Genomic DNA, 21215 nt, shown 5'->3' with positions numbered 1-21215 from the left:
CACGTCTGGCACCCGAACTGAACTGCCCTCTCATTAGAACACAACCATCCTGTAATAGACATCCCGCTCAGCCTCTAACTAAACTCCTATATGGTTTCTCTAAACTGTCACCACCCATACATTTGCCCAAATTAAAGCGCTAGGCTGTAAAATACACTTAAGTCTAGGCTATTCATTTTTGTGTATTTATTTACTTTTTAACTGGTGCTTCATTTAAAATGCACGTTAATAAACATTTATTGTCTGTCAGATAAAAATGTAATTACATTTAATGTTGGTTGTAGTAGCCTAATATTTATTTATTCATTCATTCATTTCTGTATATCTTTTTATAACTGTGGTGCTTATTTAATTTTGAACGCACATGAGGACGCATTATTGATAGCTATATCAAATAAAATGTAACGTGTATATAGCCATGATAACAAAAATGTTTATTTCACAATGTTTCATTATTCCTGGCTAGGTAAGGATTTATTGCCTCTAGTCGTAAATATTTAATTCATTTCAATCGTGATTCAATATTATAAATGAGTCAGTGCATCATCACACTGAACACGCAGAGACACGTCATAAGAACAGCTGAGTCAAGACACACTGCTCTCAGATCAGTTTCTAACTCCAAGTTCGTCAACTAGGGGGAATACGTCACTTCCGTTTTTAGTTACATCGATGTCAGCGTTGCCATGTCCGCTTATTATAAGCGACTTTAGGCTTGTTTTTCTGAGAAGTTGCTTGTAAATATTGGTAGTTGTGGGGGTAACAGGACAGGTGGGCACCACAACGATCTGGGCAGTGGGCACTAGGGACAGCTGGCCACCAAAACCATCTGGGCTCTAGGGACATGTGGGCGCCTGGACGAGTGGGGACTACTTAGGGGTGGAGATAACTGTGCACCTGGACGAGTGAGCACCTGGAGAGGTGGGCACCAGGACAACTGGGCACCAAAAACCATCTGGGCACTAGGGACATGTGGGCACTTGGACGAGTGTTGTGTTTGGGGGTTTAAAGAACAGCAGGTTACATATCACTTACCAACAACAAAGCAGCATGCTATGTAAAGTTAAAAAAAAACACTTGTGGACATGAATCCTAATTCAGGTGCCCAGTTATCTTCACCCCTAAGTGCCCACATGTCCCTAGTGCCCAGATGGTTTTGGTGCCAAGTTGTCCTGGTGCCCACCTCTCCAGGTGCCCACTCGTCCAGGTGCCCAGTCATCCCAAAAATATGGTGCCCAGATGTCCCTACTGTCCACCTGGCTTGTTTCCTAATTTTATTTGCAGTGGTTCTAAAACATTTTTTTGTCAAGGAGTCAAGGACCCCCACATTAACATGTATTTGTCCACAGACCCCGATGTGAAAATATTTTGTGCCAGGGACCCCCATACAAGATTTGCGTTGTTAAAGTATTCCAAAATATTCAAAATGTCCCCCTTTTCCCCCAAGATTTTATTTGAAAATAGCACGACGCGTTGTGAGCTTGTAGATCGGCTTAAAGTGCTCATGTGGCCCATAGTCTTTTGGGCTTGTTTTCCTAGACCTGGTTGCTTGTTTCTCTCACAGAATCTGGCAACGCTGGTCGATGTCTGGAAAATCCTTCCGCCGTGGGTTCCTGTGCAACACTGTCTGTCTGCCACTCCTCCTCCATTCACTGGAAACAAACTGTACCTCTTCTGTCCTCCTGCACGACCAAAAATAGTCAAAAAAAATAAATAAAATAAAAACGGGTAGCTGGAGAAACACGGTGTAAGTAGTGCCGCCTGCCATGGAGACTTCTAGCAACTCGCACAAGAAACAGAAGGTGACCATTGCGCCTTCTGAGAACTGGGTAAGTTCTTCATGAAGAAGATGCATTCATTCACACACCGCCACGTCCACCAACCTACACCCCCAGCAGCTGCTATGTAATGTAGCTAGCTGCAGAGCTAGCCACCGAGCTAACAGAGCTCTACTGTTGTTTATAACCAAAGGTTCTAGTAGTAATATAATGGATTGGGTTAGCTGGCCTTGCTGTTGCTATGGTGTTGCTCTTAATTGATGTGTCTGTTTGGCCAGTGCCTTTGCAGATATGGTAACATCCTGTACACTGCACTCTGTCTGTTCCTCAGAAGCCTCAGTCTTTAGCTCTTGAGAAAGATAACAATGAATTGGTCATTTGAAAATACCATATCTTTGGGTTGTTTATTATGGAATTGCAGTGGGCACCAGGGAATTGCTCTTATTGAGTTGTCTGTTTGGCCAGTGCCTTTGCAGATAATGGTAACATCCTGTATATTGCACCCTGTCTGTTCCTCATAAGCCTCAGTCTTAAGCTCCTAGGAAAGATAGCAGTAAATTGGTCCATTTGAAAATACCATATCATTCGGTTATTTATTATGGAATTGCTCTTATTGAGTTGTCTGTTTGACCAGTGCCTTTGCAGATATGGTAAGTTAACATCCTGTACACTGCACTGTCTGTTCCTCAAGCCTCAGTCTTTGCAAAAGCATACATTAACTCATAGTCAATGAGTCAATGCTAGCCTCTAGGAAAGATACAGTGAATTGGTCATTTGAAAATACCATATTATCTTTTGGTTGTTTATCGTTGTTTTATTGTTAGTCACAGTTATGTATTTACACTGTAATAAAAGAGCCAATGACATCGAATGACAACAGCATTGGGTTTTAACAACATGGGATGAGCTGACAGAAAGACTGCCTTGTTCTAGGGTCTAGAACAAGGCAGTCTTTCTGTCAGCTCATCCCATCTATAAGGTAACTTATGTTACCTTAACTTATGTAACTTATGTTTCTCTCTTCTCTTTCCTTTATTTGGGCATGCATATGCGTGGACATAGCAAAGCATGTACTGTTACTGTCCAGTCTTATACCTTATAGAATCTAGGCAGCGTGATCTAATATGAGAGTGACGACACTAGCGTTGACTCCCATTGAAGAATGGAATCCGGAAATGCTCGTTCTATCTCAAGTTCCAATATTTAGAACTATAGCCCATAGCGGCCCGCTTTGCGGTGAGATCAAAGCATGTCGTAACTCTCTCTCTGTGGGTCTGGTTCTAGGGGATGCAAAGAGCGACCAATGTGACCTACCAAGCCCACCATGTCAGCAGGAACAAGCGTGGCCAGGTTGTGGGAACCAGAGGAGGGTTCAGAGGATGCACTGTCTGGCTGAGTGGTAAGTCAGTGCACACTTCTTGTCATGTACTTGATAAGGCAGGATGTTCTGTGTTTGGGTGACTACCCTTCACTGAAAGATGTTTCAGTCTGAGGGCTGCTGCTGCTGATAAAGGCACAAATGTGAATATAATTTGATTTTAAAAACAGAATGTCACGCACTAATCTAATCAGAATCGCCTATTTGTCTATTGCACGGCAGTACAGCAAGTTGTCTTGGTGATGCAGAGCACATCAATTGCATGAACAGTAACTCATGTTTCTCTCTTCTCTTTTCTTTATTTGTGCATGCATATGCGTGGACACAGCAAAGCATGTACTGTAAATGTCCAGTCTTATACCCACTTCATTTTGATGTCCGTGCCCTCCCTCTTAACCATTAGGTTTGTCCGGGGCTGGGAAGACCACGGTCAGCATGGCGCTGGAGGAGTACCTAGTCTGTCATGGCATCCCCTGCTACACCCTTGACGGGGACAACATCCGCCAGGGCCTCAACAGGAACCTGGGCTTCAGCCCTGAGGACCGTGAGGAGAACATCAGACGCATCGCTGAGGTGGCCCGGCTGTTCGCTGATGCCGGCCTGGTCTGCATCGCCAGCTTCATCTCTCCATATGGCAGGGTGAGTGACGAAGGGACAATGACTGGAAGGAGAAGAGAGGAGGGTTGAGATGGGTGTTGATAGACCTAACTGGATGAAGAGCATCCACTTATTTGGCCTCATTCGCAAAACTCTTCTTATTCATTTAGTATAGATGACAACGTCACACTGATAAGAACCAGTATGCGTGTGCTACCGCGAACCTGACTGCTCAATAGATGCAATGTAAAAGTGGTCACAGCACGTGTGTAAAAGTGCATCCCCATCAAACAGTTGCTGTTTTCCTCCCAGTGTGGAGGAAGAAGGTTTAGGATGTTTACTGTGATCTCTCGCTCTTGAAATATATAATCCTTCGTTTCTGTTGTAAACAATACTAGCGATTCTCAAAGCAGTTGTCCTCCAAACCCCACCTCCAGTCGCTGTCATTAGAACGGAGGTAGCGCTCCCTACGACCACGGCACCAGAGCCTGCTTGCTCGCACAGCTGTATCCCCTCAAGCCTAATTTTTGCTCCGTCGCGCGAAGGTGTTGCTACTCAAGTGCACAGAAGCATACAGCATTCCACCTCAGCCAAAAAAAACAGACAATAAGTTATCTAATAAACCTGTTCCAGTATATGTAGCTTACTTAGAGCTGGAAACGACATCAGAGTCCCAACATGTGTAAGTGATAATGTCCCCATTTTAGACCATGTTTGTCCATCCTGTTAAGCAATTTGTATGACAGTCCATCCAGTTAAGCAGCTTGTATGACAGTCGCTCGTAAGCGGTCCCTGGCACGATTATTTAAGTTTTGTGGGAGTGGCTCTCGTGTGTAAATTAGAAGACTTTTTTTTTTAATGTTTAAGCACCAGCATCACTGGCACAGATAATAGTAGGCTAAAGCTACTAAAGCACTTTCGAATACAATATAGGGCCTATATTGTTCTATCGGGGAAAAAAAACACCCTTTCTGAGTTAAAAAGAAAAGGCTTACTGGCTTGATATAAAGCTGGAATGCAGCAGCATGCAGGACATGGGGTCACTGCTATCCAATATGGATCAGAGCTTTATTGATCTACAAGGATAAATGAATGCTTTGCAAACCATCTTATTCACTGTCCTGGACTGGGAATGAACACAGATGTTATCCAGGCTGCATCTTGAATTGTATTTGTATGGTGTTCATGTGATCAAAAAGTTGGATAATTGCTATTACTGTTGAATAAGTAACTGCATAACTGTGACCACGGGTTTCCTGGAAAAGTAAGATATGATATTGCAAACACTTCACCAAATTGCAGTCACATTCGCAGAAATGGCAAACACGCTGAGGGACATTATTATGTAGCTCTGAATGATTCAACTAAAAACATTATACAAATTGCTTTGAATTTGACTCATTTGTTAATGAGGTTTGGCACTAGTATTGTAATTGATTTAGCATAAATAATAAGGGATTCTAATTCTAAGTTTCTTCACGCATTTTTCCAGACGCATTCGCATGTCTCGGCGCACACGTGAGCTTTATGTACCAACGAACAAATTGTCGCTGTCGGGTGGTAACCTTGTATGTCCAAAAACATTACTTTTCAGGAAATGCAACGAAAACTTTCAGAAATGGTGAAAATAGCCGATCTACAAGCTCACACATCGCATGTGTAGATTAGCTTGTAGATCTGTTATTACTACAGCTTGTAGATCTGTTATTTTCACTATAGCTGTCTCCTCCACCCCAGCCTCCACCTTTTGATCAGAGTCTGGCATAGGGTCAATGTTATGCCCCAGTCTAGGGGTACTATTGTGATTTTATGTCTGCTGATTCAAGTCAATCTGTGTCACAGCCCCTTTGTCATGGCCCCACCACGGGTCGGGTTGCGACACTTAGGCCCGCTCTTGTATACCTATGGGGGGATTTTGCTTGGTGTTGATTTTGCTTAGCATGCTGTCTTAAGCAAAATTTAGGGAACATCCCAAGAGCGGAGCCATTAACGGCAAGTTTAACTGTATTCCACTTGTTGTTAAATCTACTTTGACGTGAATGTTCCTGACCAAACTTAAAAAGTTGAGTAATGGAGATACAAGGTTTCTACCCGACAGCAACGAAATTCAGATATGAGTGCTTTCATTTAAGATTGTATGGATGTTGTTGCATGCATGTTTCGAATAAGACCCATTGTCTGTGCACATTCATAATCATATTTATGTTTGTCATAATGTGTGTTGGAATTTCATTAGCAGTTTGGAATTCGATACAATGCAAGAGAACTTCTGCGGTGCAAGTGCATGCTTGCTCAATAGCTCAATTTTAATCAAATGAAAGCTTTTCCCTGACAAATATTTTGTGTTTTGAGCCAGGGTACCTTCGCAGGCAGAACATAAACATACGTTATTTAGGAACAAGATGCAGCATTGCAACCTCTTGCAGATACTGCAGCATTCAGCATTTCTGCCTGTAGCTTTCTGATATAGTCCTTCAGCTTTGCATTTTGATAACAAACTAATTTGCCCTTGTTTATAACTTCTCCATGTCTTTGATCCTTGTCTGATAGGATCGCCTTAATGCCCGGAAGATCCATGAGGCAGCAGGCTTGCCTTTCTTTGAGGTGTTTGTGGACGCGCCCCTGGATGTGTGCGAGCAGAGAGACGTAAAGGGACTTTACAAGAAAGCCAGGGCCGGGGAGATCAAAGGTAGACTATAGTTTTATATTATTATTATTATATTATTTTGGCTCTGTTTAATGAGGACATTGAAAGAAACTTCATACCGACATCTAGCTGTTTTATGTAATGTTACTTAAATATCTTATACAACTACACCATGCCTTAACTGCCAGAGTTAAAACATCATCTATAGCTGCCCTTGCCAGCGATTTCGAGCGTTTTTACTAACCTCTGAAAATTCATAGACTATTATTCTTCACAACGATCCAGCCGGCGATCGCCTCAAAAGACGTATCCAAGTCTCGTAGAATAGGGGGGGGGAAACGTAGCGTTCCATAGTTGTGGGCAGTTGAATGTAGGTTGTTTTCGCCGAAATGCAACCGAAACAGAGAAAAGGCCATTTTCCCAAATCGAATTACAAGGAAGTGAACGGGCTGTCTTTTTTGTGATCACGTGATGTACTGCTGCTTTGCTTCTCTGGGAGTCAAATAGTGACTCCCAGGTTAGCGAACAGCGCCATCTAGTGGAAAACCACTGAAAACACACAACTCGTCATAGTACTTGTCAGTGGCAGTCAATGAGTTAAAGGGATAGTTCACCCAAAAAATGACCTAATGGAGACTTTGTGGATATTTTTTTGTTTTTGTCGCATTCCTAAGCCAATAATTTGATGACCAGCGGACTGGTAGGCATTGGTTCCGGTGGGAGACACAAAAGAGACTCCTACCGGAACTGCTGCCGGTCATCACAATTTTGGCTTAGGAATGCGACAAAAACTAGAAAATATCCATGAATTCAAGTCTCCATTGGGTGACTAATCGATAGAAAAAAAGTCATTTTGGGGGTGAACTATCCCTTTAAGGTCTTTTCTGAATTGTGAGTGTACTGCTAAATTATATGATCCACCAACAAGCAGTACTCACTTGGTTAAATATCAGAAGCAGCATTTTATTGAAATATGTGCTGCTTCTTGCAACACTTGTTGGGGGAAGTTTTATATAAGAGGAAGGGGACTTTTTTATCTCTTCACTTGTGAGTGAAGGGATAGAACTTATCATTAAATGATCAAAATCATCAAAATGTTTGTAGAAGACAGATCAAGCATTCATTAAGGCTGCAAGATGGTGCCTGTCATTTCAATCTAAATTATTTTGTTAAATGTTATCATCCCCATTAAAAATGTACACAAAATAATTGTGCTTAAGGTAACTGATTTGTCCTCTAGTAAGGACCATTTGTTGTTGTTGCAGTACTATTTCAGCCCTGTCGGCCCTGTAAACACACTCTTAGTCCTTTGTAAAAGTCTGCCTTTAAGGCACTTACGTTACACTAAGCATTCAGAGTTGAATTGAATTGCATTATCTTAGCTTCAAAACTATCAACATAGTGTGTAATGGCTATTCCCTGCAACAAAGGCTTACACCAGTTGTGGGCTCGCTTTAGTGAGCACACTATATAGTATAGCATAGTATAGTATATAGCATATTAGGTATCTTCCCAAAGCTTTGGCACCCTGCAAGTCCTACAATACTGTACGTTCACCTTGGGACTCCATTGAATACTTTAAAAAAATCAGCTTACTGTGGACATGCATGCTTGTACTTTTCACTTTGAAATATTTTATAGTTTTTGAAATATTTAATTTAAACACCGGATAAAGTCTATATGGGAAAGTCAATGTTTTTTCATCTGAAACCCCTTTATTCTTTCACTTGTTTGCAGTCATGTTACTTCAGCATGCTATGACTTACAGACTCCAAACATCAGCATCTCATGACTTCCATGACTGTGATCAACTTTTTGATAACTGTTATACTATTGGAGCTATCCCACTTCAAAGCACATGTGGATCTCAGTCTTTTCAGCTTTTCCAATACACACTAATGGTGTTTGTAGAGGTTAGAGAGAAGGAGACAGAAAGAATGACTCTTTGTGTTTGTAAACTCACTGTGCTAGTACTTTTGTACATTTCAAGCTCCAATTTTCCAAAACATAACCCCTTCCAGGGAAAGGTTAAAATACTCTCATGTGTTCTGTCAGAGAATGTATCATGTCAAAATATCCCAGAGACACTGCAAGTCTTCCATGGAAATGTAAATGTAAATATTTTCAGTTGCTTTAAAGTGTAACTTAGGCTTGATCACTGTAAGTTGTATGTTATGTCAAAGTGTCCTTTAGCAAGAGGCAGTGAGTCCCTACCCGCATTTACTCAATGTCTCTGTAGATAAGGGTATGCTTGCTTATCAGACTTAAAGTAAATAGTTAGAAATGAAACACGCGTTCCAGTGATTTAGAGATTGTAAAAAAAAATCCATGAATTAATTTAATTCGCTGATGAATACTGATGATTTTTTATTTATTTTTTCATTTACATTTTCATTTTATTTCTTGTCAGGTTTCACCGGTATTGACTCTGAATACGAGAAGCCTGAGGCTCCAGATCTGGTGCTGAAGACTGACTCCTGCAGTGTCAATGAGAGCATACAGCAGCTCATTGACTTGCTTCAGGAAAGGGTGAGAGGGAATACAATACATCACTCTCTTACTCTGTGTTTGAAAGGCAAATCACACCGATTACTTCTGGGGTAACTGGGTTAATTAGGATTAGGGCATGGGTTAGAGAGCATTCAAATACATGCCCAGTGATTCTGTCGTGGCTGCAACTACAGCATAAATGTCAGATCAAGAGATAAACACTAGGGGTGCCCCGGTGGCTCAGTCATGTAGTGCAGTGGAAGGGGGATAGAGAGCCAGGGCCCAACAGTTCAAAACGTTTAATCCTTTTCTGAGTGGATAAGATTTGGATTTGAGGTAGTTCTAATCTAAACCCCAAAACAGGATTGGGATCACTTTGATATTCGATCAGATCAAATCCCAGCTTTATATTATTCTGGATCAAATCTTCAAAATGGTCAGTTTGGGTTCAGTTTGATCCTGAAAATCTGGATCCCATTGGAGGTGTGGATTGTATAGTGAGCAAAATGTACTATACAATTAATTTAAACATATGTTTCAGTATAAATTCAATGGTAAAGTTTGTGATTTGAAATAGTACAACATTTTTGTAGCCTTTATGCTTGATTAAAAATGTCATTTATTTTTGGTCACATTTCCACAAACAAATATAAGTTTGTTTTATCAAGTAATATCTTTAACAAAATAGAACAAACCTTTGATCAAACTTCAAAAGTAATTGTTGATAATACAGTAGCTTGTATTGCATGATCACTCAAGTGGTATGAAAATACACTTGAGCCTTTTAGAGTATTTTTGTTTTCAAGAAATCTTTTAATTCGATATAGATTTTAAGCATGTGTTGTGTACTTGGAAAATACAGCATTATTAATCATTATATGTTTAACCCTAGCATCCCTATTTTGGGCAATAGACAAATGTACCCTTCAGGTGTTTGGGCCCTTCTTACCCGAAAAGTCCCCCATACCGCCTATCGTCCATACCAAGCAGTGATATACTATCTATCCTTACTGATTTACTAAACTCTTCAGAGTGTTCTTAGAGTTTTAGTGGGACGGGATGTCAACTTTTGTCTTTTGTTTATGTTTTGTTACTCAGTTCTTTTTAGTTTTGCAGGGCAGGACTGAAATTTACAATTTAGGCATTTAGCAGACTCTTAATTCAGAGCGACTTACAGTAAGCAAGGTAAACACAAGATAATACATAAAATGTATAGAGACAGTGTAGTGCCTCAGTAATCTAGGATCAAAGGTAAACCAAGAACCTATCATCAGTCTAAACATTATAATAATATATATATATATGTACATTGAAAATATACAAACTATAGGATGCCAGGTCAACAAATGAACTGTAGTTTATCAGCAATCAGCATGTAACATAAGCTATTGTATTTTATGATGTTCTATCAGTATCAGGAAAGTTTGTGATAAGGTGAGAACTGTACCAAATGTCATCCAGATTTTCACCACTAGATAGAAGCAGAGACACCTTCCTATGCTGTTTTGTGTTGATATGGCAACTTTGAATTATGAAATAATTTTGCTTTCACTAATACTGTTATACAAAATATGAAGAGAGAATGGGAAGATATTGTAGATTGGTCCATAAAATACAATATCGGTACAAGAAAGAACTATGCAATATTATACAAGGACTACTATGGCAGTACTAGTGGAGCTTGCTCTACCAAGACACAGGATTTCCAGCCATTATTTTCTAGTTAATCTGATTATTCTTTTCTGTCGTGTACTGATCTGATCTGTTCTATACTATACTGTCCTGTTCTTTTCAGTTTTATTTCATTCTGTTGGTGTGGTGTTCCATGTGCACTCTATTTGCTCACTGTTATATTCTGATACTACTCTACATTCTATGTCAAGTTTTGATCATTTGGACATGACTGTTGTTTCTCCAGGATATAGTGCCAGTGGATGCTTCCTATGAGGTGAAGGAACTTTATGCACAAGAGAATAAGCTGGACCTGGCCAAGGCTGATGCTGAAACTCTGCCTGCTGTTGAGATTGGGAAGGTACTGTTTATTTTTTGGATAAAGAATGTCAACTTCATGTTGATTTTCGTATTTACATTAGGAAGAAGACCCGGACTGGATCTGGACATTCAAATAGCAAAATCAACAGGAAGTTGACATTTTTATTTAAAGAAATAATCGTATGACAGAGCATAAATTAATCATTACTGTGTGTGTGTGTGTGTGTGTGTGTGTGTGTGTGTGTGTGTGTGTGTGTGTGTGTGTGTGTGTGTGTGTGTGTGTGTGTGTGTGTGTGTGTGTGTGTGTGTGTGTGTGTGTGTGTGTGTGTGTGTGTGTGTGTGTGTGTGTGTGTGTGTGTGTGTGTGTGTCAGGTGGACATGCAGTGGGTGCAGGTGCTGGCTGAAGGGTGGGCCACTCCTCTCAATGGCTTCATGAGAGAGAGGGAATTCCTGCAGTGTCTCCATTTTGACTGCCTACTGGACGGTAAAATGCTTTTATGAATGTCATTAGTGTAATTGTTGATTTACTAGCTTTTTATATTAATTGGGGCATTTTTCTCAGTTGGAGGGGCGAGATGGGAGGAGTGTCCGGAGAGAACGAATGACATCGGTCATGAGCCAGATTCTGAAACATGATCACAGAACCATTTGACACTAATGGTTGCCCAATTGTCTGGGGCATGTAAAAAGAAATATTTGGGCAAATTGAATTTGCTCTCTTATTACCCAAACGTGGAAGTGGGTTTTTGTGACTTTTGTTTTTAGAGACTGGAAGATCAATCTTATTTTGTTAGGGCTACTTACATAACATGACATATACGTATCTGTCCATAAACACTTGAAAGTCTCACGCTCTGCTCAGAGCCCCCTGTCTCTTCCTTTCCCTCTTCCTGTTGGAAGTGAATGAGGCGTTGTTATGGCGATATGTTATGTATTTAACGGCATCTTAGTTGTGCATAGGAGGTGTAGTGTGTTCCACCACGGTGAAAGTAGACAAATGGTGGATTGATTAGTGGAGGGTATATGAAGGTACTGTATATGCTCACTTGTTTTTCTTTGAGCATTGCCTATACTCACTTCTAGTGTGAGCAGCAACAAAAAGGGTTTAGTGTTGTCACAAACATTTTTCAATGCATATTGATTCTGAATATTTGAAATGGTTTCAAAACTCATTTTCATCACTATCGATCCCAGCCGCGCATTCTCCTATAACTCTTCTCTGCCTCGTAGAAAAGTCAAGAAAACAACCTGCATTTTTCTCGCTCTGCAGCTACACACACACTTTACAGCTCTGCCTCATTCACAGTGCTGCGCTCAGCACTCCACACTCCACTCTCTGCACCACTTTAAAATAGCTGTCACGGTGTTAAAGTGTGAAGGTGTTAGCTTGCTAAAGAGAAGTGCACAAAGCCTATGCAAATGATTTTCGAGTGACAAACATGCGTGCTTTTTGCAAATCACATTTGAAGCAAATTAACACAAATGTAGCACATTTGTGGCACTGCTTTGAACCAAAGGTATACTTATGATGATATGCTAACTTCTTAAAACAAGGGCAGCCTCCTTATGATTTGTCATTTCAACATTACTTAACTAATTAAAGTATATCATCATCATACCTCAAGAGAACTATGCAATAGTAATACATTCAGTCATGATATAGACTATATCAGACATACCTGTAGTTATGTTTATGCTTTATTCAAAATCCAAATGACATGTCCATACACATATGTCCCCAACTCATTTTGTGTTTGCCCCCATGGTATTGAATATCTTTTTTTAAGTATTCAGACCATTGCCTGCCACTTCTTTCTTACCTTGTGCTCCAGTCCAGGTATGAGACATTAGTGAAAACAAAATATTTTTTGTTACATTTGATCACTATTCTTGCTTGTTGTATTACCGTAGTTCTAATACATTAACCACTGCAGCCATTCAGTGGTTGTTTTGTTCTTTTAACGTTCTTAAAGGACTTCAGCCATTTTCAATCTATCTTCATATATTTGGTCCTCACTAATACTCATTATAATATGGTAACGTTTTTGGCAGGCTTTCTATTCCTGGAAAGTTAGCATGGGAGCCATTGTTCTCGCATTAATACAAATTAAAATAAAGATTTTGTAGAAAAAAAACGTTGATTGAAAAAAAAAAAAACCTGCTTAACACATTGAATGCCAATCGCGTAGATCTACGCGAACCTATTTAAAGCCGCAGCGTGCCAGTCGCGTAGATCTACGCGAACCGCCGATTCCCATGTTAATCGCCCAAGGTGCACTTTCCGAATTTTTTTGATCCATTTCCGTTTCCGGTTTTCGGTCGGAAATGGAATTATTCGGGTTCCGGTTTTTTCGATCGTATCCGCTTCCTGTCTGGGATCCTGTTTAAAACTCGATTTTCTCGGTTTGTTGTTTTTCTCCTCGCTGATCACTGTTTAGCGTGTATCGGCTGTAGCTTCAAGATGGCGGCTCGCATTTGGAAACTGTTTTCGCTGGACGTTTCTCACGGATCCGCTGTGTGTTTAGAACCAAATGAACGCGCACTTTTAACTTATTTAGCGAGGTCTGTGGCGACATGATAAAAACAAAAAAACAACAATAAAACGCTGGCACTGGTGAGTACATTATGAGATTAAACTCTGGCATGGAATGTGTTAATGATGATGTCACTGGTAGGCGGGTTTCTGAAGTGTCCACAGCTCTCCTATGAGACACAGAGTATGACATATTTTTTACCATTTTATAATGAGCATTAGTGAGGACCAATTATATGAACATAGGTTGAAAATGGGTGAAGTCGTCCTTTAAGATACCAAACTACCCTTAAAAATACTGAGTGTTGTACCCAGCCCTGAGTATTATTTTAAAAATATTTTAAAATTGATTCAAATGAAAACTACATTTATGAAATGCCATTTATGACTTGATTGTTCATTCCTGTAACTTGAACTCAAACGTTCATCTTTTTCAACTGAAATTGGCTGAGTAACTAAACACCCTCAGCATACAATGAACATAAAATCGTAAACAGAAAAGAAAAGGTTATGTAAATAACTTGGCGGCAATTGAAGATGACCTTTTAGCAAGTAGAAAATGCCCTGTATGTTTGAGACCTTGGTGTCAACCCCTGATCACAGCTAACAGTATTCCTTCAGTCATAGAAGATAGAATGCCTGTACCAGAAACAATACACAATTAGCTACAATAAGACGATAGCAATAGCATAGAAGGGGGAGGGAATTTAGATTGTCCTTTTAATTCTTTTATTCAGACGTTACAAAGTCGGAGATGCTGTACTAGTCTTTTGCCGCTAGGTGGTGCTGTATGCTTACTGAATTGATCATGCACATACGCTTAACTGTTTACAGTTTCGGCATCATTATTTGTCTCACACTGGTCTCTTGGTGAAAAGTGTTTAGATGTTGGCCATGTTCATAAAGTGATGGCACAGGCAAGGGTTTTTAAACATCCTATACTAAACCACTGCAATAAATAGTGTTGTCTAAATTGTTATTAGGAAAGGTCCTTATTTTACAATACCTTTATTCCAGAGATTTAAACTGTGTCTTAACCTATAGAACTTACATTTAAATGCAATATAAAGCTATGTCATAGTAGTTTATGAGAACCTCACTCATTCATATAATGTACTCAAGGTTGTAAGTATTGCAAGAGTTGCATACTTGTAATTTACACACTACATACAGTTAAGTATAAGTATTATGTTCAGTATAGGGAGAATTTCATGAATTACCTACGCAGCATTGTTATGCACTTATTGTGTGACTTGTGCTTTTACTTAGGTTAACACATTTGATTATGTTCTGCTGTCAGCACATTCAAGGTCGCCACCCTTAAGTCAGTGTTCAGAAGACAGTCTTAGCTCTCTGGTCCAGTCGGAGGTGCAGCAGCATGAGCTCAGGTGTTTAAAACGAGAACCCAATGGTTTCCAGGTTGGCTCACTGGCCATTTATATGCCATTCTATATATGAAAAGACCTCACCCCAGGGTGTGCCTTTTTTATTTTATGTATACAGCTTTTTCTATTGCTGGTTCTCATAGTCACTCTGGATAAGATTATCAGGTCTAGTATGCTTAAAATGTCCTTTTTTACCTTTTATACCACCTTTAAACAAAACCTGAGGGTTGCTTTTCAAATGGCACACACCTGGTAAAAATGCTGTATGATGTGTGATGTAGTGTTGGCTGAGCAGCTGGGGGAAATTCAGTATGTACATAATTCATTATGTACTGCAGGGATGAGAAACCAGGTTGAAATGGTAGAAATACTTGGCGTGTGACGGTAACCTTCTGTATTTTAATGCTCACAGATTGGAGCCCTACAGCAGCTTGCATGTGTGTAATCGATGGTGGTCACATGACTTATGCTAAACACTCCCAAGTTCTTGCCTGTTCAAACAGCTGAAAAGGATCCGATTCAAGAGATGAATTGGAGGTAGTTTCTAGTGAGTTTACATCAAGGTCCTCTACCGTGTCATATAAATAATATTATATTTGCTGTTGAAGTGTAAATAAATAAGATACATAATTTTCTACTAGTTGAAAATCAGTTATTTCTGGTGAGTGACGCTGTCATACGACAAATTTGACAAAGTATAAATTAAGGGTAAGACACTACTCACTCAAATGTAGGTCATTGTAGGGAGACGGGAAACCAAGGGCAGAGAGAGGAGAGATGTGAGACAAGACGGGGGATGGATTCGAGCCCGGATGCTGGCACTCAGTAGAAGCATGTGGTCTGTGCATAACTGGCTGGGCCACCAGGCACCCCGACACTGAACCACTTGTCCGCTTTTTCTAAGTCACTCTGGATAAAGATGTCAGCCACATGCCTTAACTCTGTACAGAGTTTAGAAAGAAAAATGTCATAATGAATCATAGTTATGAAGACATTACCAGGAATGTTGCCACACATTGTATTTGTAAGGAATTGAGACCGTTTTTTTTATTCGAGAGAAAAACGCTAGAGTCAATTTTAGGTATTTCAAAACAAAGGTGGTATGTAGATTCATGCTCAAGGAATGCTGTCAGATGCCTTTGCCATAATCCAGACCTTTGGATTAGTGGAACTGTGTAATTACAGCAATTTCCCATGTATTGTTTGAAATTCCAAGTAAGAGTCAATTAACTTTTATTACCCATATAAAACTAACCCTTCAGCTGTGAGTTTTTGTTGCCAGGATTCAATTTTTTTTCTCTCTCACAACACACATACACACACACCGTAAAAAAATGGCGTGAAATAATTTGAAATGTGCCATAGTCTGTATTTCATTATCAGAGCAGCTCCACAGGTATACATTACAACTATTCTCACTGAAGCAGCATCAGACTATCAACCAAGGAACACTCCGAGCGAAAAACCTGGCTTGATTTTTACTTTAGATCCAATCTCCTGTGCCCACAAGGTAGCCAGCCAAACAGAGAGTGTTGGTTTGGTTTTGTCTGGGCATGGTCGGAAGCAGAAACATGTTGACGTGAAAAGGCCTATTTCTCTGGTTTCTGTGTTTGTCCTAGAGAGGAAGAAACATGAGGAGAGGAAAAGGAAGAAGGCTCTGTATTGATTGACACCACAAACCATCATTTGTCTGTTCGCACTGCTTCCTTCTAGGGATTTCACAATGGAAGAATGATATCGCGGTGATGGATTGATCCTCATCTGCGCCAATTTTTTTTTTCCAATAACAAAACAAATATATTTAATAATAGCCCCGGTCATGGTCAGGAAGCAGAGAGACTAATACGAATCGGAAATTCACATTTTTCAGTCGTCAGAATGGGCCGAAAAATAAACAAAGATGTCTGGACATTAGGCAGGAGTGTGTGCATGTGATTGGAACCAGCTGTGCGTCGTACCCTGTGACACAGTACCGGGCGCGGGCCAGTGAGTTGCCATAGTCCAGTCTCTCCTATCTGTCTATGTCCACCCAGACAGCTACATAGGCCTGGTCTACCTCCTACCTCCTCCACCCAGCCAGCTATAGGCCTGTTCTACCTCCTTCCTCCTCCACCCAGCCTATAGGCCTGATCTACCGCCACCAAGCCAGCTATAGGCCTGTTAAGGCCAAGATCCAAATGCAAGAGCCTGAGAGTTTAATCTATCACCTTGTATGTAATGGTGGGTCATTTCACCCATAATGCATCATGACATGAGTTCTGAGCTTGGACATTGTGCATCTGAGTTGAAGTTCCTGCTGGCTTCAGTTCAAATGATTTTACCGTAGGAGATTTTCACTACAATCTGTAGTCAATGAGATACTGCTGTCATTTTTTGTTTTTGATGTTATTGCTAAAATAACCAATGGCTATGATACTTTAACCATTTTTGTATCCCTCACCTGCATTTTAACAAAACATGGAACAATACTCCATAGCATCACTAGGAGGGCAATACAATTCTATTAACCCTCATTAACTGTCAAGACAATTGGCTAGAGCACGGCAGTGTTTTGGCAAAGTGTATAACATTACATGCTGAATAAATCGGCTGTGTTTTTTGCTGTCGTGAAATGCCTCCATGTTGCAGACCCACTGGCCTGAGCTGTAACTGTAGAATCAGGCCCGCGAGCTGCCGAAAAGCAAAGCATGTATGCCAGCTCGGTGTAGCCCTGTCCTGTTGCCGGTGGTGTTATATGGTCACGATCTCAGCACTCTGTAATGACTTCCTGCCTATTGCTTTTCCTAGATTGCTATCTTATTTTTACACGACTAGGTAAACACAGGATAAAGCAGGAAGGCAGGTAGACGTGGCTATAACATGCTTACTCGAATTGTGTAGATATGTGACATTTCCCAATCTCATCTATGGAGAAATACAGATGCTCCTTTCAGGTCAAATTCATGAAGGTCTCATTGAGCCATACCTTGCCATGCACATGCTCAGCTCTAACAGTAGTAGACTCTTGACCACATAGGTCATCCTTGACCATTTACTGTCTTTTTGCTTTAATTCAATGAGTCTGATGTGTTCTCTGTCTATTTAGTCTACCAGTGGTAGAACAAAAAGGACCATGAAGCATCAAAATCTAAATGTCTTTTAGTGACACCAGACCTCATGACACAAAGTTATGTCCTCTTCCATGTCCTCCTGTCCCTAGGTGGTGTCATCAACCTGTCAGTGCCCGTGGTGCTGCCCGTGGCCACTGCAGACAAGGAGCGTCTAGAAGGGGTAACGGCCATCGCGTTGGTGTACGAGGGCCGCAGGGTGGCCATCCTGCGCAACCCCGAGTTCTACGAGCACCGCAAGGAAGAGCGCTGCGCACGCCAGTGGGGCACGACCTGCAAGGACCACCCTTACATCAAGGTCAGAAGTTGTCTTTGTTTGCAACCATTTGTTAAGCTAACATTTGAATAACTGAATTATAAAAGTCTATTGACCTATGGGAAGGGTGAATTGACTTAGGCAAAAAGCATGTAGATGCTGAAGAATAATGGAGTCTCCCACACATGAGTGAGACCAAAACGTTGCTGTATTAAACTTAGGACGTTTGCATGCTACAGCAGTGGCACATTCTTTCTAAATGAATGGTGCGTCCGACAAAGCCGGATGCACCACGGAGGATATGAACCCACAACCTCCGTGGTAGTGGGGGTTGTGGTAGCAGGGACTTTACCACTGCGCCACCCAAGCCATATACAATTTAGATAAAAATAGCTCAGGCAAAAATCCATGGCAAATATACAGAAGCTTGATGCCTTTTTCTTTATGGGCCAAATTTCCAACCTGAGTTACATCTAAAGTTTTGAGCAACATTTTACAGAATGGTTGCATGTCCAGCAGAGCTTTACGCATTTTGTGAGATGTGTGTTACAGTTTTGATTCAGCCTGATGGCGGGCTAAAAAGCTATGGATCAGTTTTGAAACTCAACTCTGGTGGTAATATCAACCAGCTCCCAAACGGCTTTAGAAGGCTCCATCCTAACGTGCTGTTTGATAAACACCGCCGGTGTCAAAGCAAACTGACATCACTGGACTCCCACTCTGATACAAGACAGACACCTAGGTGGCCACTTCTCACAGTGCTTGTGGAAATAGTGAATAAAGTGGAGGGTTAGTGCAGAGCCCTGTTCTGTTCTCCTCCATCGGTCAGGAACGTCTTGTGTAATCACTCCGTCTTGTCTGTCCCACACTCATTTAGCATGTGTTTTATTTGGATGTGTTGACTTGCCCCTGCATTGGAGATTGTGAACCAGTCACTGCATTTCAGCCCTCAACAGCCTGCTGGAATTAGTGCCAGCGCTTTCACATACGCTTACGCACGGACCACCATCACACACCAGTACACACATACACCGATGCACTCCTCTGCCACCATTCTCTTTCACATACATATGCACGAACGTGCGTGCACACACAGACATGTGCGCACACACAAACATTCATACTCAGCCATTGTACACGGGATCATACACACCCACACACATGCATACTCAACCACCACACACACACATACCCCATGTCCAAATATACCACAAAGTATAAATACGCTAGGAATTGTTTCCATCTGCCTCATAGGCCATCAAGCAGAGGGGGAAGGGGGGCTCAGGTAGACTAGATGGCGAGCTTGAACATCACTAAATGATTCTCCCACCCACCCTGCTGTAAGTTTGCCAGGAGAGAGAATAGTTGGTCCAGTGTTTCTAAATAGTTTTTTGGGTTTTTTTAAATGAATTTTAGGTGCATTTTTCTGGCTTTTATGTGATAACACAGAGATATTGACAGAGGGGATTAACTTGACACTCACGGTATTAGCTGGACTCCTGTCAAGGTTGTTGCTTTTAGGTCTGTGCGTGTCTACAGCATGTGGCACACAAAGTAGTTGGGTGAGCCACGGGAGAGGCCATTGTCCTGCTGTGCCTCGCTCCAGCCTCCCATGTTGTAATGTGGTTTGATATTATTAGTTTACTTTTGTATAATTGTTTGGCAGCTTTTCATTTATTTAGATGAGCGCAGAGAAACCGAGGGCAGGGAGAAGGGAAACATGTGCAACATGAGAGGAGTCGGACCCTGAATCCTCACAACTGACAAAGCTCATGGCCAGTGCACGTACTGGCTGTGCCACCAGGCACCCTTGGGTGTCAGTGCTCAAGAATGATTTCCTCAATCTCAGCAGAGATTGACTTGGGAGTTGTCAGTCACTTTTGATTTTGTTACACCTGCAATGACAATACTATTTTAACTAGGGTAGACTCTTTTTTTTGGGGGGGGGGGGCTTTTTATGCCTTTATTGATAGTACAGTAGGTAGACAAGAAACTGGGAGAGAGATGCGTAGTGACACGCAGGAAAGGCCGTCGGGATCGGGATTCGAACTTGCGTCGCGCTGTCAGGCAACATTGGAGCCTAGGTGCCCGGACCGCTAGGCCAGCAGTCTGGGCCTAACTCCGGTAGACTTGATGGTCTAACATAAGTCATGAAATGAAATGGCCTCCTGCAGCCCACTGGAAGTTTGCTTTGTCGACTATGGCACAGGGTTTTGAACTGCGCTAAATGAAACACTGTCAAATATCCATGCGGTGTCAAGTGTGATCCCATTCTCTTGAACTTGACATAGTACAAGGATTACACACAGACTAGGCTGAGTCTGGTCTCATCTAAAGCCTGAGAAATTATCACTCCTTTCCACCACAATAGGACATCAATGCCAGGCATGGACAACTGTTAGATTACCTTTTATAAAACATTCCCTGTGTGCAAAGACTGATTAGTGCTTCGTTTATTTTTACTAGCTGCCTGTCTGAATCAGGTCAATTCCCATTGTTTTTGAGGATTAGGTGTGGTTGGCTGCTCACTCGTGCGCTGGCAATGTCGCAAGACAAAAGTAATGGTAACCTTTGTGGTATTGAGTGATTTAACACTCAGGGCTTAGAATTGAATCCCTGTGGCTCATTTTAAAGCTCCCACTGCTGAAAATGCAGAGAGAAGGATTTGAACACCAGATATGTGCGCCAGCTGTCCTCATATTTCACAGAAATTGGCGTTGGGCTTCAGTTTTCGATGAGCTCCGCTGTGTCTCCGTTCAGACACAATGGACTCTGGAATGGAAATGAGTTTTAGGATGATAGTTAAAAGATTGTCAATTTAGGAGGTTTTCGCTTGCCTGGAGGTCAGGGAGGGAAGTTTTTGACCTGTCATGTGCTCTTGAACAGGACACCAGGGGTTCATCACTTAATCGAAGTATCAAACTAATCTATTTAATTGATAATAATAAATAATCGTTAATTTGATAAAATAATCGCTTAATAATCGACCCCTATTTTGGGCATGTCATTGTAAGCAAAAATAATTAACAAATAGTGAAAATAGCAGATAGCG

General features: G+C 41.1%; 1 protein-coding gene across 1 annotated transcript in view; it reads left to right on the top strand.

Moving 5' to 3' along the window:
• Positions 1-1633: 1633 nt before the first annotated feature.
• Positions 1634-21215, top strand: part of papss1 (3'-phosphoadenosine 5'-phosphosulfate synthase 1) — a 36078-nt gene continuing 16496 nt past the window's right edge. The window contains exons 1-8 of the mRNA XM_080412916.1: positions 1634-1829; positions 3063-3177; positions 3560-3795; positions 6304-6442; positions 8811-8929; positions 10809-10922; positions 11255-11366; positions 18000-18205. Of these exons, the coding sequence (XP_080269042.1) occupies positions 1767-1829; positions 3063-3177; positions 3560-3795; positions 6304-6442; positions 8811-8929; positions 10809-10922; positions 11255-11366; positions 18000-18205 (1104 nt within the window). The 5' untranslated portion in view covers positions 1634-1766. The remainder of the gene's footprint in view (positions 1830-3062; positions 3178-3559; positions 3796-6303; positions 6443-8810; positions 8930-10808; positions 10923-11254; positions 11367-17999; positions 18206-21215) is intronic.

Source organism: Gymnoscopelus braueri (assembly GCF_963280865.1).
Source record: "Gymnoscopelus braueri genome assembly, chromosome: 2".
Lineage (NCBI taxonomy): Eukaryota > Metazoa > Chordata > Actinopteri > Myctophiformes > Myctophidae > Gymnoscopelus > Gymnoscopelus braueri.
This window is presented reverse-complemented; position numbering and strand designations above follow the sequence as displayed.